Source organism: Pyrgilauda ruficollis, unplaced genomic scaffold (genome assembly GCF_017590135.1).
Source record: "Pyrgilauda ruficollis isolate IOZ18807 unplaced genomic scaffold, ASM1759013v1 scaffold21, whole genome shotgun sequence".
NCBI classification, from domain to species: Eukaryota; Metazoa; Chordata; class Aves; order Passeriformes; family Passeridae; genus Pyrgilauda; species Pyrgilauda ruficollis.
The window spans coordinates 7,817,885-7,841,754 of NW_024520318.1; the positions used below are offsets into that span (position 1 = coordinate 7,817,885).

The 23,870-nt window shown below is 44.5% G+C and overlaps 2 protein-coding genes across 2 annotated transcripts in view; both read right to left on the reverse strand.

Annotated features, from left to right (window-relative positions):
- On the reverse strand, positions 1 to 13,640 carry LAMP3 (lysosomal associated membrane protein 3). Its single transcript, XM_041467909.1, has 6 exons — positions 13,539 to 13,640; positions 8,668 to 9,425; positions 7,434 to 7,556; positions 4,579 to 4,636; positions 3,876 to 4,043; positions 1 to 600 (listed from the first exon to the last, which is right to left on the reverse strand). The coding sequence occupies exons 1-6, from the start codon at positions 13,582 to 13,584 to the stop codon at positions 461 to 463; spliced, it is 1,293 nt and encodes a 430-aa protein (XP_041323843.1). The 5' UTR covers positions 13,585 to 13,640; the 3' UTR covers positions 1 to 460.
- A 2,421-nt stretch (positions 13,641 to 16,061) lies between these two features.
- Positions 16,062 to 23,870, reverse strand: part of MCF2L2 (MCF.2 cell line derived transforming sequence-like 2) — a 117,444-nt gene continuing 109,635 nt past the window's right edge. Inside the window, exons 27-30 of the mRNA XM_041467836.1 lie at positions 20,939 to 21,057; positions 20,284 to 20,396; positions 19,767 to 19,870; positions 16,062 to 18,635 (exon numbers count right to left, since the gene is read on the reverse strand). Of these exons, the coding sequence (XP_041323770.1) occupies positions 18,535 to 18,635; positions 19,767 to 19,870; positions 20,284 to 20,396; positions 20,939 to 21,057 (437 nt within the window). The 3' untranslated portion in view covers positions 16,062 to 18,534. The remainder of the gene's footprint in view (positions 18,636 to 19,766; positions 19,871 to 20,283; positions 20,397 to 20,938; positions 21,058 to 23,870) is intronic.

Genomic DNA, 23,870 nt, shown 5'->3' on the forward strand with positions numbered 1-23,870 from the left:
AAAAGCTTTCAGTGAGCTCTCACTTAGCAGGGTTGTCTGTAGCTGTGGGCCTGAGGTTTTTTCACCTGAAGGTCAGACTTATGTCTTTTGATAAATCTGAACACCATCATTAACAAACCTGATGCATTTTCTGGGAGATAGTGATACTGCTTGCTTTAAGCTATTTTTAGGAATCTGGCTTAAGTGATCTGAATGACCTCCTTTGTTGACAACAGAGAGAATTTAGGCTCCTCATTCTGGACTACATCTAAATTAGATGCTAAGAATAGCTTAAAGCAGAAGGTGTGAGTTCTCTCCTTCCCACCTTAAAAGAACTCCTTCCAGAAACATTCATTAGCTGTAAACACACAGTGTCATCTCACTTAAAAATGTGGCTTCAGGGCAGAGAGATTGCCAGGCAGAAGCAAAAACTCCTGTGACTTCTCTGCTTGCTGCACACACTTGGAAGCATAGGGGCACCTCAGATGCGTTCATATCCTCTCTGTGGCTTCCTCCTGGAGATCAGGAAGGTGGCAAACACAATGACAAACAATCCCAGGATACACAGGCACACTGCAATGGGAGCTACTCTGCCGTTTCTATCAAGAAAACATTCTTCTTCTGAAAGGAAAAGGAGATCAGAGAATGTTAGAGCAGAACACCATACTCCTAAACTGTACATCTCTATTCCACTAAAGTTGGCAAATACAAGTCAGAAGTTCTCAAAACCTTTCTTTTTTTTTTTTTTTTTTTTTTTTCTCCTTTCTTTTTCCTGAGCTATACTTACTACACTTTTATCTGTGATGAGCCTTATCTCAAGAAAACCATCCTTGCCCCTTCTGCAGTAGCTCTGTGCTTCCCTGGAGAGTGGCTCTTCTCCCTCAGATCTGCAGGAATTGTTTCACCACTCAGCACACACACTGCAGAGGCTTTCTTTGCAAAAGCAGATGGGGAGCATCACAATACAAAGTGCCAGCCTGAAAATAAAGAGCAAGACATCCTGCAAGGTCAAAAACTGCTCCTGTGTGACATCTGACTGCTTCTTCCCAGTGAAGAGGATCAGACCAGAGACAGAAGCCCATAGTCCAGCACATCACTAGTCCAGTGGGGATTCTTGTAAAGTCAGTGTTTTCTAAGAAAAATCAAATTCTAATTTTCTCTCTGTTTAATTCAGAGTGTTTGTAGATAATGGTGGCTAACTCAGAAGACTCAGAGATTAGAAAGGCAGAAGGCTTGGACATAGTCCAGGGAGTTGCTTTAGCAGTACCTTTGCAATTCTGTTGTACATATGATGATATCAGACACAAATCATATCTTTGAAGGACCATCCAAAGATATCTCTTAGCTACAGAGAGGGCAAATTCTGGCTTCCTCAGCCAATTCCTACCCAAATGAATATTCAAATCATCCTCTGATTAAACAGAATCTTATTACTTTAAAGTGAACTTCTAGACTGAAGTAAATTGGTAGCTTTCCTATGGAGAGACTGCATCATGTGGGCCACTGACAGAAATGGAAAATTTACCCAGTTACAATGGCAGGATCAGCCTCAAATTCAAAATACAAGTGTAGTCCTGGGAGTGAAGGCAACTTCTGGGAATGACCACTAATGTGTTATCCCAGAATTGGATCAGACCTACATCTCCCATCAGATCTACAGGAATGATCTTCCTCGTGCTCCAGGGAAAGACAGACCTCTGTCATGCTGCTGTGAGTGACAACTGCAGAGCAAACTGTTCTCTAAGCAGGGCAGCGTAGTCAGCTAAACCCCACAGCTAAACCCCACTGCACATCCCAGCTCAGCAGCAAATCCAGTTTATAGCAGGATACGAGGGAGATCTGACACCCTGTGCCCCCTCACGCCCTGCGACTGTTCTGAGGCAGGATTTGCTAGTGCCTGGAGATAAAAACCTTGACTCTTATTCCATGACTGTGCTGGCACAGGTTGTAGCTTGGCTTGGGCTTTTCCCCCATGGGAATTTTATTCTGTCAGTGGGCAATAAGCCAGGGAACATGTGGAGTCCATGACATCACATCACAGCTCCAGAGCCTCCACATAGTTCTTCCCAAAGTCTGATCCTTTTCTGCTCTAATCCAGATGGTGATGCAATGCCACAAAGCCAGCGGCATGAGCATTCTATTAGAGGCTGCCTTTTAAAAGCTCTGTCTGGTTAATGTAACCTGCTGTTAAATGAGCTGAAAAGTATTTGCATCTAAGTGTTGTAAAAGCCAAAGATGTTTGAATTGGCCATTTTGCTTTGATGAAACATTGGGAATGAAGGAATGAACTCTATGAACTGTAGAAATTGTTCCTGATACAATGAAGTACAGAAGGCTCTTTTACAGATTTCTAGACTCAAACAGATCAAGCTATTGATATAACACTGCTCTAATCTCTACAAAATCATTAGGAACTTCAAACCAATGACCATTAATGTTTTCTTTTTCTTCCCCATTTAAAGATAAGCAAATCAGGAGCAACAGAAGTGAAACTATCAGTCTTGAGGGGAGGAGGCTGGTGATGTTTAGTCATTCCTTCACTGGGGATTTTCTCTTTCAGAATTTGCACACGAAGCCAATACACAACAGTTTCATGACTGTTTTATAGCCACAGGGGAATTATTTCAGAGGTGGGAGCTGCTTTCTCAGCTCTCTGATTAAGAGTAAAACTAATTTAAATTTGTATGTGGTATTGACTAGCAGAGATTAGTCTGACTTGGAGAGAGAGAGGGAGAAACAGAGAGCATCCTTCCAGCTGAGTCTCTCCTAGAAGTGAGACTGTACCTAATACCATAAGTAATATCATTCATTGTACACATTTGAATGGGAATGCAGGGACCAGATGGGATCCCATGGGTTCTTCCAGCTCATTGTTATCCCATGAAAAAAATTTCCATAGAATGAGAGCATAGATGGGATTCTCAGTGTGGAGAAGGACCATGTCTTTAAAAAGTCCCAAATGTTGTTTCTCATTATATTCCTTTTAGAATGGAAAAAGGTAACAAAAATGGTGACCTAACAAAAGAGTTGGTCAGAGAGCCAAACTGAGTCAAAAGACAGGTCTAAATTAAAAAGAATACAGGGGCAGTATTTTGTAAGCATGCAGAAAAACAAGTGGCAGAATAGAAAATGTCTTACTGCTGAATCTGAAGGGCTGGAGAGCTGGTCAGCCCCTCTGTGCACGTGAGTTCTTGTATGGAAATGCCCTGAGAGGATGCCACAGAAATGAGAAAATGGACAACTTGAAAGAGACCACAAGGTCCCACTGAGTCCCCCTCTCTGGTCTTTGTCTTTTACTGCGATACCTGATTGTCTCTTTGTGGCACTTCTCCAAGAAAAGGCAAACTGAAGAGATGAGCATCATGTTTCATTCTGAAGCTGGGAGTGGGCCAGTTGTGCCCCTCCTCAGGAGCACCTTTCATCATGTCTAGACACAGCTGCTCTGAAAATATCATCCTGCATTCACAAATATCCCTAATCAGCTGGCAGTTTTGCTGCTGCAGCTGTGGGACAATGTATCAGGAGTCTTTTAGAATAGCTAAAATCTGGCTACATTGAGAACAGTGACCTGGAAATGAACTTTGCACGTTGGGGTTTGGGCAGTGCACTGGTGGTGAACACACCTCTGCTTGTTCAGGGAGAAAATGCATGAAGAAGAAAACTGTGTCTGTAGAGCTGAACATTTTTAATGAGAAGGTGAAACAGAAGGTACTAATTGGAGGGGGGAAAGATATTTTTCCATCCTCCATAGGTATTAGCACTGTGTTGGAAATGACTCAGGAGAGGTTGAGAAAACAGCAGTGGGATGCGTATGGGTATAATTTAGCAGATTACATCCATCAGGCCACCAGAGTGCTGTAGAGCTGGGAAGGCTGGAAAAGTATCCTTCTACTCACCTTTTCCAAACTGGTTACCCACAATGTCAAACGCCTGCAGCTGCATATGAACAAAGAGGATCTGGAAGTTCTTCTCCAAGGGGAAGGTTTGCCTGCTGGCACACTTAAAGGAATTCCCCAGCTTTGTTGTGAACAGCTTCTCATTTAGGGCTGCATAGTAAAGCATACCTGGAGGCCAGAGAGAGACAGATGAGAATCCACACTGACTCCATTGGGACCAACATCTTCCTGAGGTAAAATAGTCCCAGAGGTGACTAAAGCATGGACACTTTCTCCATAAGCTATCACTTATTCTTCTTACACTTTAAGTGAGTGCTTTAATTATCAATGGGCAACTCAGCTGAGCTTAGGTCTGAAAAAGTGGCTAAAATTTCAGATGCTTCTTCAAATCACATTTTAACAAATTGAGTCTGCAGGAGGAGGTTAGAATTCTCATAGGAGCAGGCAAAGTTTGAAGTAATCTCTATTCTGAAAGAGTGGGGCAGGGAAAGCTTTTGAGATCAAAAAGAAAATGCAATAATAGTGATGTAACTGCAGCCAGGCCCCTTCTCTCCCATTTTTATACCATAAGATTTAGGTGAATGACACATTGAAAGCTTGATAAAACACATATTTGCAAAATCCAGTCTTTTAAAGATCTGAAAGCTTATCCTACACCCAAAACAGTTTAATTATGAAAGTAAGACAGGTTAAAATCACTGACCTTCAGAAGATAACAGTATTCTGCTCTCAATTTTAGTCACAGAGTAACTTGGAGCTTGCTGCAAAAGAAGATGTATCTTTATTCGTAATACATGCTCATACTTGCAGCGGAAAGAAACACAGCTTACCTCAGCAAAATGGTCATAAAGAATTTCCCAAAGGAACACTTTGTAAAGCATCACCTTTGAGACCCAAGAACCAACTCTCTTGGATGTATTTTTTCTTTTCCAAATCTCAGCTGCATCACCAGTTCTGTTCAGTTCAGTGAAACGGGGCCATGCAGGTGTCATTTTACACAAACTGCTCAAGCTGGGCACTCATCAGATACTTGTGATAACCAATAGTAGGAAGATTGCTGACATGGAAAGCACCTGGCACAACAGCACAGACCAAAATTTCCAGCCAGGTGTCCTGCCTGCATGTGCCCTGAAACCCTGGTGCAGCCTGGACACTGCTCTCCCCCTGAGTGCCACAGGGCGAGAGCCAGCCCTGGGAGCTTCTCCCTGGTAGCAGTGTTGGAGTAAAATGTGATGCCTCATGCAGCAGCCCTGCTACCCTGTTTAATTCCTGCTGTGGGCACACAGGGATTCATGAGTGCAGCTGGTGGGTAAGTGGCATGAATGTCTGCTGTGCACCTGTAGGATGGAGTGGGAAAATTGAAGAAAGAAATGCACCAGAGAAGAGGTTCTCAGCATTATTCCAACTTAAAGACATAAATATGACCATTTTTGGGTGGCAGTGCTTTGTTCTGTTTGGCCACGGTTAAAAACTTTGCTTGGGGAAAACACCTGCTCCTACTTCACATCTTGTGGGTTGGTTACACAACTTCCTTTTTTCAAGCCCTTTGCAGAGGCCGCTGCAGTGGCGAGCACTGAACCAGCCCCTCTCCTCTGCCACCCCAGCCCTGGGACTCGAGCCAGCTCCTCTCCCACAGGGACAGCCACAAGTGCCACTGCTGGAGCGCTCCTGCTTCAAAGCACTGAGAGAGGCTGTGGGGACCAAACACAAAAAGCCAGCAGCAAACTGTTTTCTTAATAACTTGAATTTCAAAGCAGTCCAAGCTGAGCCCTGCTATGCTCTTGAGGCTTATCTTTAAGTGGAGGGTGCATTGTCTAATGCTGTGCCAAAAACCACCTTTTTCAGGGCAAGGCAGGTCAAGCACCTCCTAAAGGTTCACATCACTCTCCTTAGCGCTGCTGCAACCTGGGGGCTTTCGTGGGTACTTGAATCCCCAGCCTTTCCCTAAGGATTCTTGTAACACCAAAAATGCTCCTCTTGTTGCAGGAAGCACACATTTAAAGCAAACACTCAAGAGTCTGAACTGATCCTTTGTTTTGAAAGAGCTCCTTCATTTTTTACCTTACTTTTCCTCTGTAGCTCTTAGAAAACTTTTAGCCATAAGCTAAAATAAAGATGAGTACTAATCAAAATATTTTTTTCTGTTCAAGAATTAATGAAACATGTGGGGTATAATTTGCTGTTCTCTCTTGGACTTTCTATGAAAATGACTGATTAACCATTTGTAATTTTCTTAATTGTCTCTAATTTGAGCTTGGAACCAGGCAGCAAGACTGACATTTAGCTTGATTAATTGAAGGACACAGATCAACAGTGATGGCCAATGCAGCTCTCAGCTGCTGTGGAGCTCCAGGACATGGCCTTGATATTCATTACACCTGCCAGAGTTTGATGGGATCCAGCCTGTGCTGTGTTCCTGCCCCTTCCTCCATGCCCATTAATGACTTTATACACAGTTAGTGTTATATAGTAATATATAGTATAGTGTTAGTTCTGTTTTACCTCTGCTGGCATCATCACCCAGCCCTTACAGCTTTCAGGTAAATAGTGCTGCCTCCCAAAATGTGCAAATGCCTGATTTAGCAAGAGGATGCCTACACTCAGGGATTTTCTCCTGTGCTTGTAAAAGCTACAGCACTCTTGGTAGCTTGTGTTAAAGCCACACCTGCACGTGATGTGGCCCCAGTGGGGAACATGGAATTAATAGATACAATGTCAAAAACAAAGCTCAGTTTCCCACTGTGAAAGCAGGATCTCTCATCTTGCCCAAGTTTCTGTGTGTGTTTATAGTTCTCCCTGGTGTGGTGCATTTTAAGGCCACTTACCTACAATTTTGCTGTTGCAGTTCACTTGTTTGGAATTTTTCACTCAGAAATTAGATGAAATTAGACTGCTTCAGCCACGGATGTGTCATGGCTCCTGGGCACTTAAAAACTGCACAGGCTGTCCTTTGAATTTGACAACTCCAGGTAGTTTTTATGAGATGCAAATAGCTGAGAGCAACTTGACAGTGAGAGTCAGAGCTCCCAGCACACCTTATTCCTGCACAGGGACTCCAGTCCCAAACCCTTTCTCTCTGCACCACTCCAATGCAAACAGCAGATCTGACCTCCCCTCCTATGAAACTTTTACCTATGTAAAAAAGAGACTCAGATTTTGCTTGGTTATTCCTAGACTTTGTGTTGCTTGATGGGCAGCTTTAACGCTGCTCTCTGGCACTTTCTGTCAGAGGATGGCAGAGTACTGTGCTTAACCTTCCCTTCCAAATGGAAAGTTCAAACAGACCTGATTTAACACAGAAGTCAGTTGCACTGTGAGCATGACATTGCACCAGGCAGCCTCCAGAGGTATATTCCAATCTAGATTAATTAAACCATGGTCCTGTGGTTCTAGCCCTTTGGGAAGAACAGGAGTAACCATGCCTTATATTCAGATGTAAAATAAGCACAGAGATAGATAAAATGCCTTTTCCCACAGCTCAAGCTGGATCAAAGGCAGCTTTGCTTTGTTCTTGCTTTCCAGTCCCAAAGACTCCTTCCCTCTAAATGCAACAATTACCTTTACAAAGTTGATGTTTACAAATCCTCCACTAAAAGTTAAGTTCAGCTCAGACTGCACCATCCCACAGCTTCCAGATATCTTTGTCGCATTTGGGTTAACAGTCACATATTCCATCTGCTCCTGCAGAGAAAAGAGACATTGCAGGACTGCTGATGAATGAAAGCAAACATGCAGAGATTTAATAACTTCAAAACATGCAGAGATTTGCCCTTTTTATGCCCCCAGACAGGCTCTGCATGGCTGAATGAACAGGCTAGTGGTGGTGGCAGCCAAACCTCTACCTGCCAGAGTTGTTCCCCACTTATAAACCAGCACTGGTGGTTGTCTGACACATCACTGAGCTGTTCCAGTGCATTAAGCTGGCAGAAAATATTTGGTTTCTGTTCATTCAGTGAACTGATATGATTCAGGCAGAGTCAGGTGAGTATGAGTGGTAATTCACAAAGAGGGAGTACCTTATGTTATTATCAACATCTCACTATGGTCTGGTGAGGTTGGGAATCCTGCTCCCTTCCTGGCTTCTGCCAGGACAAGGGATGAAAATTACCTTTACCAACATCAGTCACTCTTCCTATTTTAGAAATATTCAGACATCAAACATGAGTATTTGTATTTGTAACAGGGATGGCATAAGAACTCCAGGGCCTGAGGATGTGGCTCCATATGGTGTATTAATGGAGGCAACAAAACCTTAATCCTGAGGGACACAATGGCCATTTCAGGTTGTATGGCATCTTTTGCTGAATCATTCTCAGTGGATCACTTCTAGGAGAGAGGAGGAGCTCTTCAGGACCTGGCAGCTCCCATGATCCTAAAATGTCCATACATCAACTTCAGGACAGCCTACCTCTAAATTCCAGTCTGTGAACTGGCAATTTCTGCTTTCCTTGCAACTCACAATGTCAAGCTCTTACCTGAAGTCAGTTCCGATTTTAACTAACCTCCCACTGTGGGAAGCACAAATAACCCTGCAGGCTGATCCCCTGCCCCAGCATTGCTCCCACACAAATATCACTGAAGTAAGAAAGCACCTTTACATCCCCTTGGCATCATCATCACACAGGCCAGCAGGGGTACAGCAGCAGGGATGCTGTGGCACACGAGGGGCCTTAGACTGGCAGCAAACCACTTATTTTGATCATAGAAGCTAATTCTGAAAATGGCTTGGAAAGAGGAAGAATAAACTCCAGCTAATGAATGAAGTCACTACAAAGCTCAGCTTCCACCTCACCTGTTGGGTATTTCGGGCCATCAGCTGCAGACCCATGACGGCTTTGACGCAGGTCCTGTTGCCATCAGAAACGGTGTAGGTGCCTGTGGGGATGGCAGAGGGCTGTGGGGTGGGACGGGGTCTCACTGTGCTGGCAGGGGATGTGGGGGCTGTTTGTGTCCCTGCATGGGTGCCTGTTGTGTTGGTCACGGCCGTGGCTGTTGGAGCACCAGTGGCTGCTGTTTGTCTCCGTGACCGCGTGCTGGGCCCGGCCCTCGGCGTGCTGGGGGCTGCCGAGGCGGAGGTGGCAGCTGCCCCCGGGGTACTCGCTGTCTCGTGCTTCAGGGAGGTGTTGGTGGCCACTGCCACAGTTCCTGTGGTCACACGTGGTCCCTTGCCATGCCTGGTGGAGGACACAGGGGCAGTGGTTGTGTTCTTGACCACCGCTGTAAGCGAGGGCATCGCCGGGGTGGTGGCCCGGCCGGGGCTGGGGCTGTCTGCAGGGGCTGTGGGTACAGTGCCTGCTCCTGCCTGGGCTGCCGTGTGCTGGCCTGCGGCTGATGTTGTCTTGAGCTGCTCCGTTGTCTGCTCAGCTGTTCTGTGGCCCATGGGTGTTGTTTGAAGAGAGCCTGTGCTGGTAAAATGAACTGCAGTGCTTTGATGGGGTGAAGAATGATAAAGGGAAAGTGGCTGAGCAGAAGTAGCCATTTGGTGGAAGGATGTGGTTTCTGGAGACAGTTCGACCCCCAGGGCCACTTCAGCAAAGCAGGAGGAAAATGCTGCAAAGAAACTAAAGTCAGTAGTCTAGAAACCTTTACATTTCACTTTTATGTTGATAACCACAACATACCTGCACTTTGTTATCAAATGGGTGATACAATTTCACTCTTCATTTGGCTCCAGTCATGATAGGAGAGTGAAGGCAGACACCCTGTAGGACTATCCACAGCTAGGCACCACTCCCCCAAGCTTCACACTTCTGAGTATTCCCATTCCAGGAGAGCACACTGGCTCCCAGCTCTCCACACACTGAGGAACCAGACCTTGCACAATCCCCAGGAATCACAAGAATTCCCTGCAGGCAGTAGTTCAGCAGGATTTGCTGGAAGCAAATTGTAAGGAAGATGAAGTGGGTATAGCAGCCAAAGGGGTTGTTGGTTTCTTACCAACGAAGTGTAGGGAATGGGGATGTGTCTGTGTGTGGGAAGGAAGTGAGGCAGTGCCATGGTCTTACAGTGATTCACAAGTCTGGGAAACCAGTCTGGGAACAGGGAAATTCCAGGTATTAATTTTGTTGTAGCCATGTCAGCTTGAACCCTGGAGTTCTTCCTCCTGGAAGAACCCAAAGAAAGACCTCCCTCTAAGTGATTGGCTTTCAGAAATGAGAAAAAAAAAATCAGGGTGCAGCATCCAGGAGCATTTTAGACCACATCAGGAAATAGTTTCAGCACCAAAATTATGATTCCACCTAATAACATTTACAAAAATGTGTCCCTTGCAGAAGTGAAAAAAAATAAAAATATCTGGCTCCTAAATGTAAATACAGAAGTGAACAAAAAGTGGGAAAGTACATTGTAGAATATTTGAATGTCCCAACTCTCCTGCTTGAGTCTTTGTGAGTGTGCAGCAAGACTCTGGAAAGACAAAGTCGAGTTAAAGAAATAAATCACTGATGTATGCGAATTCTTTGATGTTCATGAAGGTACAGGTAATTAAATGCTTTACTGCCTAAATTAGTGGGAGGACAGAGATAAATTCTCCAGTTTGGAGACAGAAGGGACCCAAAAGTCCAAGATAGCTCATATTCCCAGCAGTACAGCTCCACAGAGAATGCCTCAACATGTCTGAGTTCACTGTACACTGGTTCCTTCAAAGAAATTTCTCATGAATCAGTGTCAAAGTTGATGGCAGGCAGGCTGCTGAGATTAGAATTTTAGGGTAGATTAATGCCAGAGGCACATTTAGAGTGAAAATGGCTGAAATCTCACAAGTTCTTCCATTTATTCATTTATTTATTGCCAGAACAGAGATCTTCAATAATAGCTGAATTCACAAAATCTAGCAATTTTCAGATACATATAAATTAAGTAAGAATAATAAAACTTACTGGGTTTTGACTCAAATTCAAGATAAAAATAAAAGAAACAAGAGCAGATGCACAGATCTTAACCCTTACCACAATTTTGCCTTAAAAATGGCTATGCTGGAGAAGAGCAGAAATGCAGATGTAAATACACCTTACTCCTAAAATTGCCTGGGTTTCACTCTGAGCTGTACAGAACACACCTGACTGCCAACTTTAGGCGTTACCATCAAAATGCAACTTGAGACAGTTGAAAAACCTCAAAAATATAGTGTTTTTTCTCAAAATGAACCTAAAAATGCATAATTCATACGATACTTTAGTTAATTTTCTCTCTTTTCCCTAAGCTTTGCCACAGCTGATGCAGAGCTGTTAATCAGATGACTGATCTCCTTCTGTGGGGCCAGGGGAAAGCCAGAGCAGTTACCATGCACAGTTATGGGTAGCTGCATCCAAGTGTATCAGCATGATAAAAACAAGAAAGAAGAAGTTGCAGTTTTCACTCTTTCTTCCCCTCTAAGACTGTGAAGCAATCCATATTTAAATTTACACGAAATCTAAATTGTTTGGAGGTCTTCGTTTTCAATTCACAAATTGGTTTTGATTACTGACCAGGTAACACAGATGTAGAAAGAAATATTATTGAAGTGATATTAGAATGCCACCCATAGTTTTTAAATAAAACTCTTCAATAGGTCATTTCAACCCAAGTATTTTTCATTATTCAGCCGGACAGGGTGACCTGAGGGACAAAACCAGAAATGTCTTTGGAATGGCCCGTGGCTCTTGCTCACTGTGTGACTACCGGACTGTTCCCCCAAGCATTTTGGGGCTTCTGCCAGTGCATGATGGCCACACTGCTAAATCCATTGGCTTGGTCTTCCCAAAAGGCATTTGGCCACATCAGCTCCCAGGGATGGACAGGGATCACTCTGCAGCTGCACCCCTTGGCACTGGCTGTGTTTGGGTGGCTGCTGGAGGTGGCTTGGTGGCTCTGCTGTGTGAAGGGGCAGGTGGGCCCATGGGGTCCCTGACCTGCCCTCCAGCTGAGGCTGGGAAGGCTTCCAGGCTCCTTAGCATGGCCATGTTCCTCTCTGGGAGCCTGGCAGCACTCAGAAAGCAGCTGTGAGTACAAACCCCCCAGCACAGCCTTTTGTGGCTCTGCCAGCAGAACAGGCCACAGAAACATAAGGAGGGGCAGCTCTGCATCCCCCAGTAGTTTCCTTTCTTCCTTTTTTTTTTTTTTTTTCCTCCTATAAAGCCAACTCAAAACTTCATACAAGCAACATTTTGCTTGAGGGATGCAAGTGCCCCGGGGTGCATCTTCTTGGAGCAAGCAGCTGCAGTCCCCTTGTTTCACTTCAGCACCAAAATTGTGTGTAACAGATGCTGAGGGCTGTGTGAGAGCCCTGACAGCCTCCTTGCAATACTCCAGAACAGAACTCCCAGCAATGGACCAGCACAGTTCTCAGAAATTCACTGTTCCCAGTCTGGGCATGGAGATCCCATTTTTATGCTTGGTGACACGTTTTGTTCACCAGGAACATCACTGCTCTGCTCCCAGGTGTTATGGTGGCAAGCTGAGTGCTCCGTGCCGTGGCTTGGCTGTGCCATTTCTCGTCCTGTGCTGGGGTGTGTGATAGAAACTCCTACTGAGGATTGTTTCCCCTTTTCATCTAACCACACTCATCTGTTCAATTGCCCAGCAGTTTTGTTCTGCACTAATTATGTTTCATTCCCTGTCTGCATAGAAAGACTTGACTTTGTGACATTAATAAAACATCACAACAAATTATTAAAGGAAAGATCAAAATCAGGTAAAGACCAGAGGAAACAAGTGCTTTCTGTTAAAAAGTGATTGCTGACCACTGAATTATTAGTGTTGCTACCCAGTCTGATCTTGCTCTCCCTTTCATCTCTATGTTTTGGGGCTATTTCAGCAGACTTTGGCTATGAAGCAGGCATGGGAAAGCAGAGAGATACAACAGGAACTGCTTGTGGTTAAGTCCCTGGACACTTTCCCTGCTCATGGACTGGGAGGGGGACAGGGTTGTTCTTTGTGTGATCCCCATGTGCCGATGGCAAAACCCACCCAACAGCAACCTCAAACCCTTGGCCATTCCACAGATTAAATCACATTTTGTCCTCTTCACCAGGCAAATTTAGTGCTCCTGCAGGTGTTGAGCAGTGACTGAGAGATGTCCTTCATGTGTATGGCTCCCCAGATTTTCACAGAGCAGCATTAAGGATCAGATGGTGACTCTGAGGGCGTTTGTCACTGAGAGAAGCCCCAGCCTTCTCCAAGCCCCTGCCTCATTCCTGCTTTCCTAATCCTGCTCTGCATCTCTCAATGCAGATAAATTAATGACCTGAGCACTGCTTCCTTAGTTTTTTCTTTCCTGCTTGTCTCACTCAGGATTTTCAGTCAGATGTGCAGATCTGGAAATTATTTTTAATTACGAAAAGCAAAGCCAAAAAAGTCTGCTTCTAACAACACTTTGAGCTGACTCCTTCACACAGAGTTTATGCCACCACAAGAGTTCAAGGGAAAAGACAGAAGAAAACATCAAAAACTAAGTGTATACCACCACATAGTTTGATACACTAAGTGTATCAAACCAAGGGTGTACCAGCTGCAAAGAACAGCAGGTATGGTTATTTCTTAGCAGTGGGACTTTACTGAAAGCCCCCTTAGTGTTAGCAACACAACCGTCCAAAGTTTTGAGTCTGTTGGGTGCTGTCCTGACTGCAAGGAAACCGAAGTGACATAATGTCCCGTTTTTCAGGTAGAAATGATGCTGTTACTCACCACAGGCGAGGGTCAGCGAGATGAGCTGCCGTGCGCTCCTCCCCATGGCCAGCGGGCTGCGGGCTCTGCTTCTCCCCGGGAGCCGCTGCGGAGCGAGCCGAGCTTCCCTGAGACTGAAAAGTTTCACTTGGCGCAGGGAGTGCTCAGTCACATGGCTGGGAAGGAGGTGGAGAGAGAGGGGGAGACCGATGCCTCTCGCCTGTAAACTCACGCAGAAGGAAATAAATGATGGTTAGGAAAGAAAGTGAAAAGAGAAATGACTGCTGGGCTGACTGGGAGGAGACCTGGGGCTCTGCAAGTCCAGGGAAAGCTTCGTGCGTCTCCCTCATGTCTGAGAACCTGGTGCACAGTGCCCCAGCACAGGTTACAGCCTGTAAATCAGTGCCTCCCCTCTGTTCTTTAGAAAATACTCTGTTTAAGGCCAAACTCCATCTTGTTTGTTAAGGCACAGAAGGGAGAGGTGTGACCATCTCCACAGAGCACCTACTGACGGTAAGACAGGGCTGAGCAGAGCCCCAGACGGGCTCTTGCCCCATGGGGACCATCCTCTGCTGCCTGGCCCCGTGCTGCTCCCAGGCCTGCTCCAGCCAAGGTGGATGGGCAGGGGGTCGCTGTTAGTGCTGCATCCAAACACCCCTGCCACTCAGAGGCTCCTCTGTCACACAAAGGGCTCCTCTGGCACACAAAGGGCTCCTCTGCCACTCAGGGCTCCTGCACAGCTCCCCAGGCCAGGGCAGGAGCTGTGTGGGCACAGCGGATGAGCAGCAGGAGAGCATCACTCACTCCTGCCCTGGGCATCTGCCAGGGGCCTGCTTGGGGCAGGGAACAAAGCAGCCCCCATGCTGGCATCTGGTGTGCTCCTAATTCTTCTTTTCCTCATACCAATATCAGCTGCAGGAACACGGCGACGCCAAGGACTTGAAGAGTCAGGTGGGGTGAAGTTTGCCCCCAGAAATCTGGATACGGCATGAAATCAGCTCCAGTTTATATTGTTCTATTTGCACAGTGTTTCTACATTCTAATTTTTACCTGCTTGCCTTTCTGCATGATCCACGACTTGTATTTGGGTCAATTAGCATTCCCTAATGAACCCTGGTAGCCAAAGGCATGCAGATATCTCAGGAGAAACTATTATAAAGTCATCTAAGACTTCCACTGTGCTGTCTGTGTGAACCTTTGCACTCTCCTAAGAGTCTCAGTGATTCAAAACATGACTAAGGGAGATAGGTAAAGGAAAAAAACCCTATTCTGCCTTTTGACACGTGTGTTGGACAAATTCAACTTATATTGGACAAATGTGTCAATTTTTTCAGCTCTGATGATGTGCTTTTGCTGATAATTCATTTATTTCAGATAGAAAAAAAATCTCATTTTTCTTGTTGCTTCATATAAAGACATCAACCACAGGGTTTTGTACTAGTTATTAATTTTATAAATTTCAAACAAAGTGTGGTTCTACACAGGTCAGAATGGCCTAATTACAGGAAGTTCATCTGCACACTTTTTTCTTGTAATAAATTCATACATTCTGTATTGACTGGAAAAAAGGACAGGTAATTCTGTGCTCTTTCCCCGTCTGATTATCTCTCATCAGTCACAATATACAAATACATCATTATCAACACCATGGAAATCATGTAAGAAAACAAACTGTACCAATTCTCAGCTGGGGAGAGGAAATCTTAGCAGCTATTTCAGTCCAGCTGCAAGAAGAAATACACATTTTGGATATTTTTCTTGTTATTCTTATATATTTCTAATCACATATATATATATATTTGAAGTCTTTGAGTATTTTTGGAGAGGAAGCTCATGGCCTTTCTCATACCCAATCGAAGATTCTAAGAAAATCATAGATAATAAAATGGCTTCTCATCACACACACGACCAGAACATGACACACACAGAGCTTTGCTGTCACTGGCGAGGAAAGCCAGAGCTCAGATGTGGTTTGGCTGCAGCTGTTTGTGTTCAAGACAACCAGCACTGCTCTGGTTCTCCACCTGGTGGTGTTCCAGGTGAGAGGAGAGGATCAGGCTGATTCTGTTTTAGCCTGGTTTACTAAAAGCAAGACTTGTGTGTCGTGCAGCTGCCCGTCTCTGTTCGTCACTGGTGCCAGGGAAGGACTCTGCAGCCCACCCACACCTGAGTGAGCACTTCTGAGGGCAGTTTTGAGCATGTGAAGTTTCTGAAGTTTCACAGAAGAGCAGCAGGGCAGAGAGAGCAGAGCCCAGGCAAACCCTCAGCCTGGAGGGCAGGTGTGACCAGCCCAGGCCCAGGAGCACAGCCAGGCTCAGGGCCAGCAGCAAGGGCTGCTGCAGCACGGATTTACCTGGGATCTGGTGTCTCCTACAGCCAAATTTTAGTCACAACCATTACTTTTAATTGACTTCTAAATGGTCACTATAGCATCTCCAAACAACAACTGAAATTAAATCCTTATTTGAAAGCTGTATGATTTTTAGGTCCATCTACCTGAATAGGATGGTGTCAAAGATCTACAGACTGAAATGAAATCCTTATTTGAAAGCTATGATTTTTAGGTCCATCTACCTGAATAGGATGGTGTCAAAGATCTACAGACAGAATAAGTATATCCTAACATAACACATTAGTCTTGCTGGACTTTACCAAATCATCTTCTAGAGTGTACATGGAGAGTCATTCCCTTAATTATCACTTTGCTTGACAGAAATACACTAATTAAAAGACTGTCCTGCATACTGTTTTAAAAACTCAAAAAGTCATCAAACTCTATTTTGTCTCATCAGCAAAGGCAGAAGGTTGCTCCTTTGTCTCTCCATCCATCAGCAATGTCACAAATCTTCAATTTGGCAGTTTCATACACTCAGGGTAACCCTTCTCTATCTCTCTCTCCCACACACAAAAGCTTACACTTCTCACTAATGTGCAATCAAAGCTCCCTAGCCCTTCCCTCTCCTGTGCTTAGGGCAGGGGTAGACAGCAGCACTGTTCCTGTGCAAAAATTACTGAAAGTAATAGAGAAACCAGAAGGAACTCATTTTAGAGGGAGGATAAAGTAATTGCACTATAAGAAAATGTCGCTGCATATTTCCTTAGGGGACTGAAAGGAATTAATTCTTCCTGCAAGATGCTGATAACCACAGTAGACCAAGAGGATTCATGTTCCTGAGAGCCTACATGTCAATTTTGAGGTAAATGGCCAACACAAACAGGCAAGCTCCTACCTCTATAGAACAAAAAAAAAAACTTCCAGAAAGGTCCTTTAGTCATGAACAGAAAATGTAAAAAATCACAGAGTTTAGATATGGAGGGTTAGAAGAGCCATGGGATTCAATCACCACTGTGCAACTCATAATCAAGCAATAAATCTTCACAGGCAAAAAAAAAAAATCTGACTGAGCCTTTACCTGCTCCAAGGCTTTTTCTCAAGCAGGACTATCTGCCTGCTCCACAGCTATCCTGACTCCCACACTAAGGTACTTGCAACACCAGCCTCCACTGAGACACAAAGGAAAACATTCGAGTCCCTGCGAAGGTGAGAGCAGAAATGATACACACACCTACTGCTTTGCTCAGAGGCTCAGTTAGTAAAGAGTGGGTTTTGGTTTGCTTCATCTCCATTTCTAGTGCTTTTAGTGCCCTTTGTTATTTACATAAAGCACCACTAGTCTGAGGGTTAAACAAAACATCCCTAAGAGTGAAAGCCACTCACTCTTGAGCTTCTTCTGGGCTCATTTTTACCAAACTGATCTTTGCCTGTTTGCAGATCTTAGTCAATATTTATCTTTACTAGCAGCTAGTTTAAATAGCTAGTTTAGCTATTTATCTTCACTAGCAGTATTTATCAGTACTAGCAGCTTTTGTGGGACATAAGACCCAATTACCATCAAAATGCCTTCATGCCTTAACAGCTGCTCTAAATGAGCTAATGGCTTGTATAGGAATCATATCATCTGTAATCACTTTATATTATACATTACATCCTTATGTGGCAGAGATTTGGTACAGTCCTTTCATCAAACATCCGGGAAAGAAGTATTTAACAACAACACTTTATCCACTCATTGGAGCATCTAATGCTCACTGCCTATTTGCAATGCTTAAGTATATTCCAAATGGGGGGTGAAATGTATCTACTCATAGCCCAGCACACAAGGAAAGCATGCAGTCTACTCAAACATGTGACAGTAAATGGCATTCAACTGAATTCTCGGCACCGAATGCAAAGGGTTGTGATCCAGCAACCAGAGACTGTAGAGGGGGCAGAGGAATGACTTAGACTGTAAAAAGAGTTCAGAGTGTTCTTTGTCACAGTAGCTGTTACATGTCTTTACTTCCCTGCTTAGCCCTGCACCTCCCAGGCAGGAGCTGCCACCGGCACCGTGCCAGGTGTGGAATGCTGTGTCAGCAGCCACCGCAGCGGGGTCACGTCACCGCTGCACGGAGCCTGATGGTCCCAGCCAGAACTCTCCTTTCCACAGCCACCCTCAAGTGGGGTGTTTTTGGTGTTGACTGACAGCAAAAAGGGCACATTTGTGATGATGCATCAGCTGGAATTAAGGAGGACAGGGAAGGCACAGCCAGAGGCAAGCAAATGGAAAAACCTCCAGGTGACCCCAGGGTGGAGCAAGGACTGGTAACCACCACGTGCCCCTCTGCAGTGATGTGGTGCTCAAGCAAAGTTGCCAAAAGGTGCGTGCATAGAGACTCTTCAGCTCTGCTGTCGACCTAATTTAGGCCACATCTTCTGAAACAGTTTGATAATCAATGCGAGAAGCATTTTTCTCCTGTAATACTGAAGGTAGGTTTGATGTTTTCTGGATGTTTAATGCTCCTTTCAAGTTTGTTTTTCCCAGCTTGCCAGGTGGACAGCACAGTTCTCATCTGTTCATGTTGATAAAATTTTAGTGAATTGTGAACCTCAGAGCTTGTGAGAAAGGCAACTTTGATCCAGTGTCCACCCAAGATCAAGACAGGTGGACAGGGTCCTGAGGAAGGCTGGTCCTGCTGTTCAGCTGCCAGCCCTCTGTTCTGCTGGGAAGCTTTTGGCCACCTCACTTTCCTTCGTGTCTGACTCTACTGAGGCTGTGCTGCAGGAATCGTTGTACGTGTCTGAAAAGGAGGACATGGGCATTGTCACTACAATATGTCTATAGGATCTTTCATCTACAGTCTCAAGGTTCTTTGTTAAAAGCCTGGAATAAAATAAAATATAAAATCACAATTCTACTGCTCTCCTAATTCCTTCACAAAAGGCAAGGGTGTAACTGGTGAAATGGTGTGTAACTGTAATGTGTGCCTGGCTTTGTTTTTATTCTGAGTCACAGGACATGCCAGTGAAAGGAGAGCCATTGTTGGGCTGGTGAGGTGAAGGAGCAGCAATTACCAAACTCCCTTTACACCACAGCAAAGAATCCTGTGGTTGAAAAAGGATTTCCTTCATTTAAACAAACTGACCAAAAAAATCAAAAGAGATCAGTAACTCAGAATAAAGTGCTGCTAGCTCTCTATCACAGATCCTCAGGGAATGGCTGTGCCAGATTTTGCTTTCTTCTGCTACCAGAAGAAAAGCAGGACACATTTGGTAAATTATATTTAAGGATGGACAAATATTAGTCTGAATTGTAAACCTTTGATCTTCAGAGTTGCTCAGATTCAGCTTTTCCAGTGCAACCTGTTTGGGTGTTAGGTCAGAACCAAAGCTGTGACTGGATGACTTTTAGTGCTGATTTGGCTGAAATCTTGCCAGAGCAGCCTTCCTGCAGCTTTTGGAGCCAGCTGTGAAATATGATGAAGGCAGTAATGGTTCATGAAATTTTAATGTTTTCAAACCTATGCCAGAAGCACAGCCCTGATGCTGGTCTCCATCCAAAGTCTGTCCATGCCAGGATCAAAGCTGTCCTGCAGGCACACCCTGTGTATGAGACACTTGGGCTCACTGTAAAGCAGCCAGCCTGAGTACTGGTAGCCATAGAAGTTGGATGGGAGATTGAAGTTCTGCTCAGATAGGGGAAAACAATTAAGCCAGGCCAAGGAACACTGCTGTGCCTGACTAGCTGTGACACCCAGGCACCAAATTTCAGGTTAGCTCAGCCATGTCACCAGAGACTGCAGCACAGACATGCACTCAGATGAGTACTTCAACACAGAAGTGCACTTTTTATCACATTTATTTTTGCTATCACATTCTTTTTCAGTATGGAGAAGAAAAAAAACAAACCAGTAACACATTTTCTCTATTACCTGCATTGCTGCTCTTAATTATGCTGTTACTGTCCCCCTCTGCTGGCTGCAATATGCTGGAGGGAACCCAGTCACTTTTCTCAGAGACCAGTTTCTTCACTAACCTGAAACTCAGAGAACAGTCAGTGAATTTTCCTACATTTCTCTTCCCTGGGTTGTGTTTCTTAGAGGCGCATGTTTGGCTATTATTTCCTGAACTAGGGAAGAAGGCAGAGGGCCCAGGGCAGTCCTACAGGTATCCATACAGAATCACTGTGTTGGAAGAGACCTTCAAGATCATTGAGTCCAACCCAGCCCTAACACCTCAGCTAAACCCTGGCACCCAGTGCCACATCCAGTCTTTTTTAAAACACATCCAGGGATGGTGGCTCCCCACCTCCCCGGGCAGACCATTCCAGTACTTTATCACTCTTTCCATCAAAAACTGTTCCCTAATATATAACAACCTATATTTCCATCTTTTCCAGGAGGTTCTGGCTGTCCCAGCTGTCCAGTTCTCTCTCTCTGCCATACTCACCATTGGCCATTCTCTCCTTCCTGCACAAACTGCACTAAATCTCCATCCTCGAGAGTAAGAGAATCTGGGAAACAGCTGTCAAAGCTGCCTTCGACCCGGAAGAGATTGCTCCCCTAAAATGAAAGAAACAAAGCACCAGAAACAATCACTATGGATGAAAGAACACTGTGCAAGAGGTTTTAGTTAAATACTGAATTAGGTATTTCAGGCTGGCAGATATTTCTTCTGTAGGCAATTGTGTTTTATCATGCCCAGGTTAAATATTACTCAAAATTTGGATAGATCTGTTCTCTGCATTTAGACTTTAGGCTTAACCCACCAGCCATTATTCTGATATAAAAATTGTGTTCGTGACACCAGGTGAAGTTATCTGGAAAAGTACGAAATTACTTTTTTAAAGACTCAGAGTTTTCCTTCACTTTTGTAGCAGGCAAAGTGGCAGCTTACAAGTATGGGTGACATTTTATGATCCTCATCCTGATCAACAAAATCTTGTAATAATCTTCCAACACCCCAGATGAAATTTCCATTTACTGTTCCCACACATCCATGGATTTAAGCTAGTATGAACCCAAACTTTGCAGGTTACATTGTGATCCTTAAAGAGAAGGAAGTTGTGCTGGGAAAGGGCAGTGTAATTTTAAAAAGCAATTACATTGTTAGGGTTGGTCTCTTCCTCCAAATCAGAAGAGTTGGAGAGTTCATCCATGCTGGAGGGGATGGCTTCAAAATCTTCAAATGTGTCTAGAGAAGGCATTTGTCTGCTGGGCCAACCTTTTCAAAAGACATAAACCAGAAAGAGTTAGCTATCAGACATTAGACTCTTTGATAATCAGTCTCTAAAATAAATGTCACAGGTTCACTTCCCATTCTTCCACTTACCAAATTGCTGGTACTTTTTTATAGCTTATTCCATGGTTTTGCCATAAAAATTATGTCACAGCCATTATTCTGTCTCTAAAAGCCTGCACCACTCACTGTCCCTGGTGTGAGAGCAGTGTGTGTGGCTGCAGCGTTCACACCCATGGATATTTCCAGTGCTCAGCACTGCTCAATCCCTTCAGCTCAGGAAGTACAAAAAACAAGGACCAGGAGTCTTCCAGCAAATGATAACTTGCGCTGACACGACTTGCACAAGGCCATGATGATTCAGTTTCCAGCTTACCTCCACATGTTTAAGTACAAAGCCATGGAATTTTTGTTGACTTCTTATCTCCATCTCACCCCAAGGTGATATTACTACCTGAGGAATTTACAAGACTGTATGCTGGAGCAGGCCGCAAGTGCAGGGAAGGGACAGAGGAAACAGCAAGGCACAAAGACAGCCAGGGGGGTGAGGAGAGATCTCAGTCATATTTGTGCTGTTACCTGTCTCACTGCATGATTTTCACCAGAACCACCCCAACCCAGTGGAATGGACTCAGCGAGAGATTTCCAGCCCAAGCTCAACAGCCAGTCTTGCTTCACCTAGAAAGGCAGGTCCATAGGACGTATCCTTAGGGAAACTGAGGCAGAGCCTTATGAGACCTCTCTGCCTGAGGCTGCCATGGTGCAAAAGTAGCTCAGGCTCTTTTGTGCAGATGGCAATCATCGTCTGCACTTTCCTGCACTTGATGCCTGTCCCTTTTCTGGTGGAATGGGGATGACTACAGTCCAGCTCAGGGGAAACAGACCTTGCATCTACCAAATGATTCTGCAGCCCTGACAGATACAAGCTGAATGCAGTCAGTCAATTTACCATGTGCCTTCCTAAATAGTGTACCTGCTGGGCATTAGCTGGTTCACAGGGACTTGGGTTGAGCAGATGCTGAACCAAGTTCTTTACATCCTGTGGGTCATTGCTCTCAACAAAGCGAAGCTCTGACCACAAGGCATGGAGACAGATGCTCCCACAGTGGGATTGTGCACATCCCAGCACACTCAACCCACACCAAACCCTGCCCTGAGGCAATACAAAACCCAAGCCAGGCAGTTCAGACAGTAAACAGAAAAGTGACCTGATCTGGGAGAAATAGGTTTATTGATTGGTTTATTTAATCCCTCCCCATGCACATCCTCCCCGCTATAAGCACTGGTTGGTGCAACACATGGTCATGCAGCTCTGCAGCCCCTTCTGCCACCCTGCCACTGGGACTGTCTGCTCCAACAACTGCAACCCAGTTTCAAGGGACACAGGGACCTTCTTCCAGCACAGCTGCATCCCCAGTATGCCCCCACAGGTATGGTCGGGTCATCTGTGCTTTTAAAGGTGTAAACCAGCCTCTGAAGTGACACTGTCCTGTACCAGTTTATTCATACCAGCAATACTAGCAAGGGTCTAAACATACAAGAATATCCTGATTCTAATTCACTTCAAACTGCTACTGCAATTTTAGTTCAAATGCACAGGCTGGACTACAAACACCAAGAGAAAACTACCCCACCAGACAAAGCTTCCACAGTCTTTTGTCACTGTCATTTAGAAACCTCACCAGCAAGAATTCCTTACAAATACATGCATCAGCCTCCCTCTTCCATACAAATCACTATTCTCATTTCAGAGACTCAGAAACAGCTTGTTTCTCATGCTTAATTCTTATAAAATAAGACATCAAATTCTGAGATCTCTTGCTTTCAATTAAAATAATTATTTTCAGCCTGACCTCAGAAAACCAGAATCTGGGGCATTGTTTCTAAGCTTGTAATCCAAGCTTGTTCTTTCATTGTTTTGATGGGAAATAATATTTACCAAAAGAGAAAACTCTCCTTATAATAAAGAGAGTAAATATTATCATAAATTTAGTTTGCACTCTCAAATTGAATTTACAAATACTTTAATTTTGTTTACCTGTCTGTGAAGCAGATCTAGGTACGGATCTCGTGGTGGAACCGGCATTACATTTAGTCTGGGCCAAAATGGTGTTCTCAAAAGCATCTGTGACAGGAAGTACAATTTGTGTCTTCAAGGTGAAATAGTGACCAGACAACCAGTACAAAGTGAATTCCTGCATCACCTCTGCAACTGACAGTCTCTTTAACAAACAGGTGGACTGGGGTCCAACAGGTATAAAAGAGGAGACACATGACCAGCACAAATGAGTGAAAGGACAGCAGCATTCCACAGAAAAACTGTAAGTCTGAGAAGGACAGAGAACAGTGAAATGAATCAAACAGAAGTATTGATGTTAATTAAGGAAGACAATTCCTGAGTGAACAGTGCAATGTTCTATTTCATTACAGCTTCTTTACCCATTTTTAAACATATTTTCCTTGCAGCTTTTCAAATAATTTTGTAGGTGATAATTCATGGTTTTGATCCTAATCCATACAGCAGCAAAAGGGGACCAGGGAGACCAGAAATTAATGATTTCACCCTTGATGAATGCAACAGGATTTTGGGGGTGGGGGAGTCCCTTGTGTTATTACCTCAGTCAGAGCCCTGGCAATAGCAGCAATCTCTTCTGGTAAAGGAGTGATAATGTTCATTGTTTCCTACTTAAAGATACTTAAAGATGCTGAGCAGCAGTACCTTGTTTATAACCTGTGAGGAGCAAGTCAGTTCTATGCTGCAGATAGCTCTTGCACCTTGAAATCCCCTCTGCCCCTGC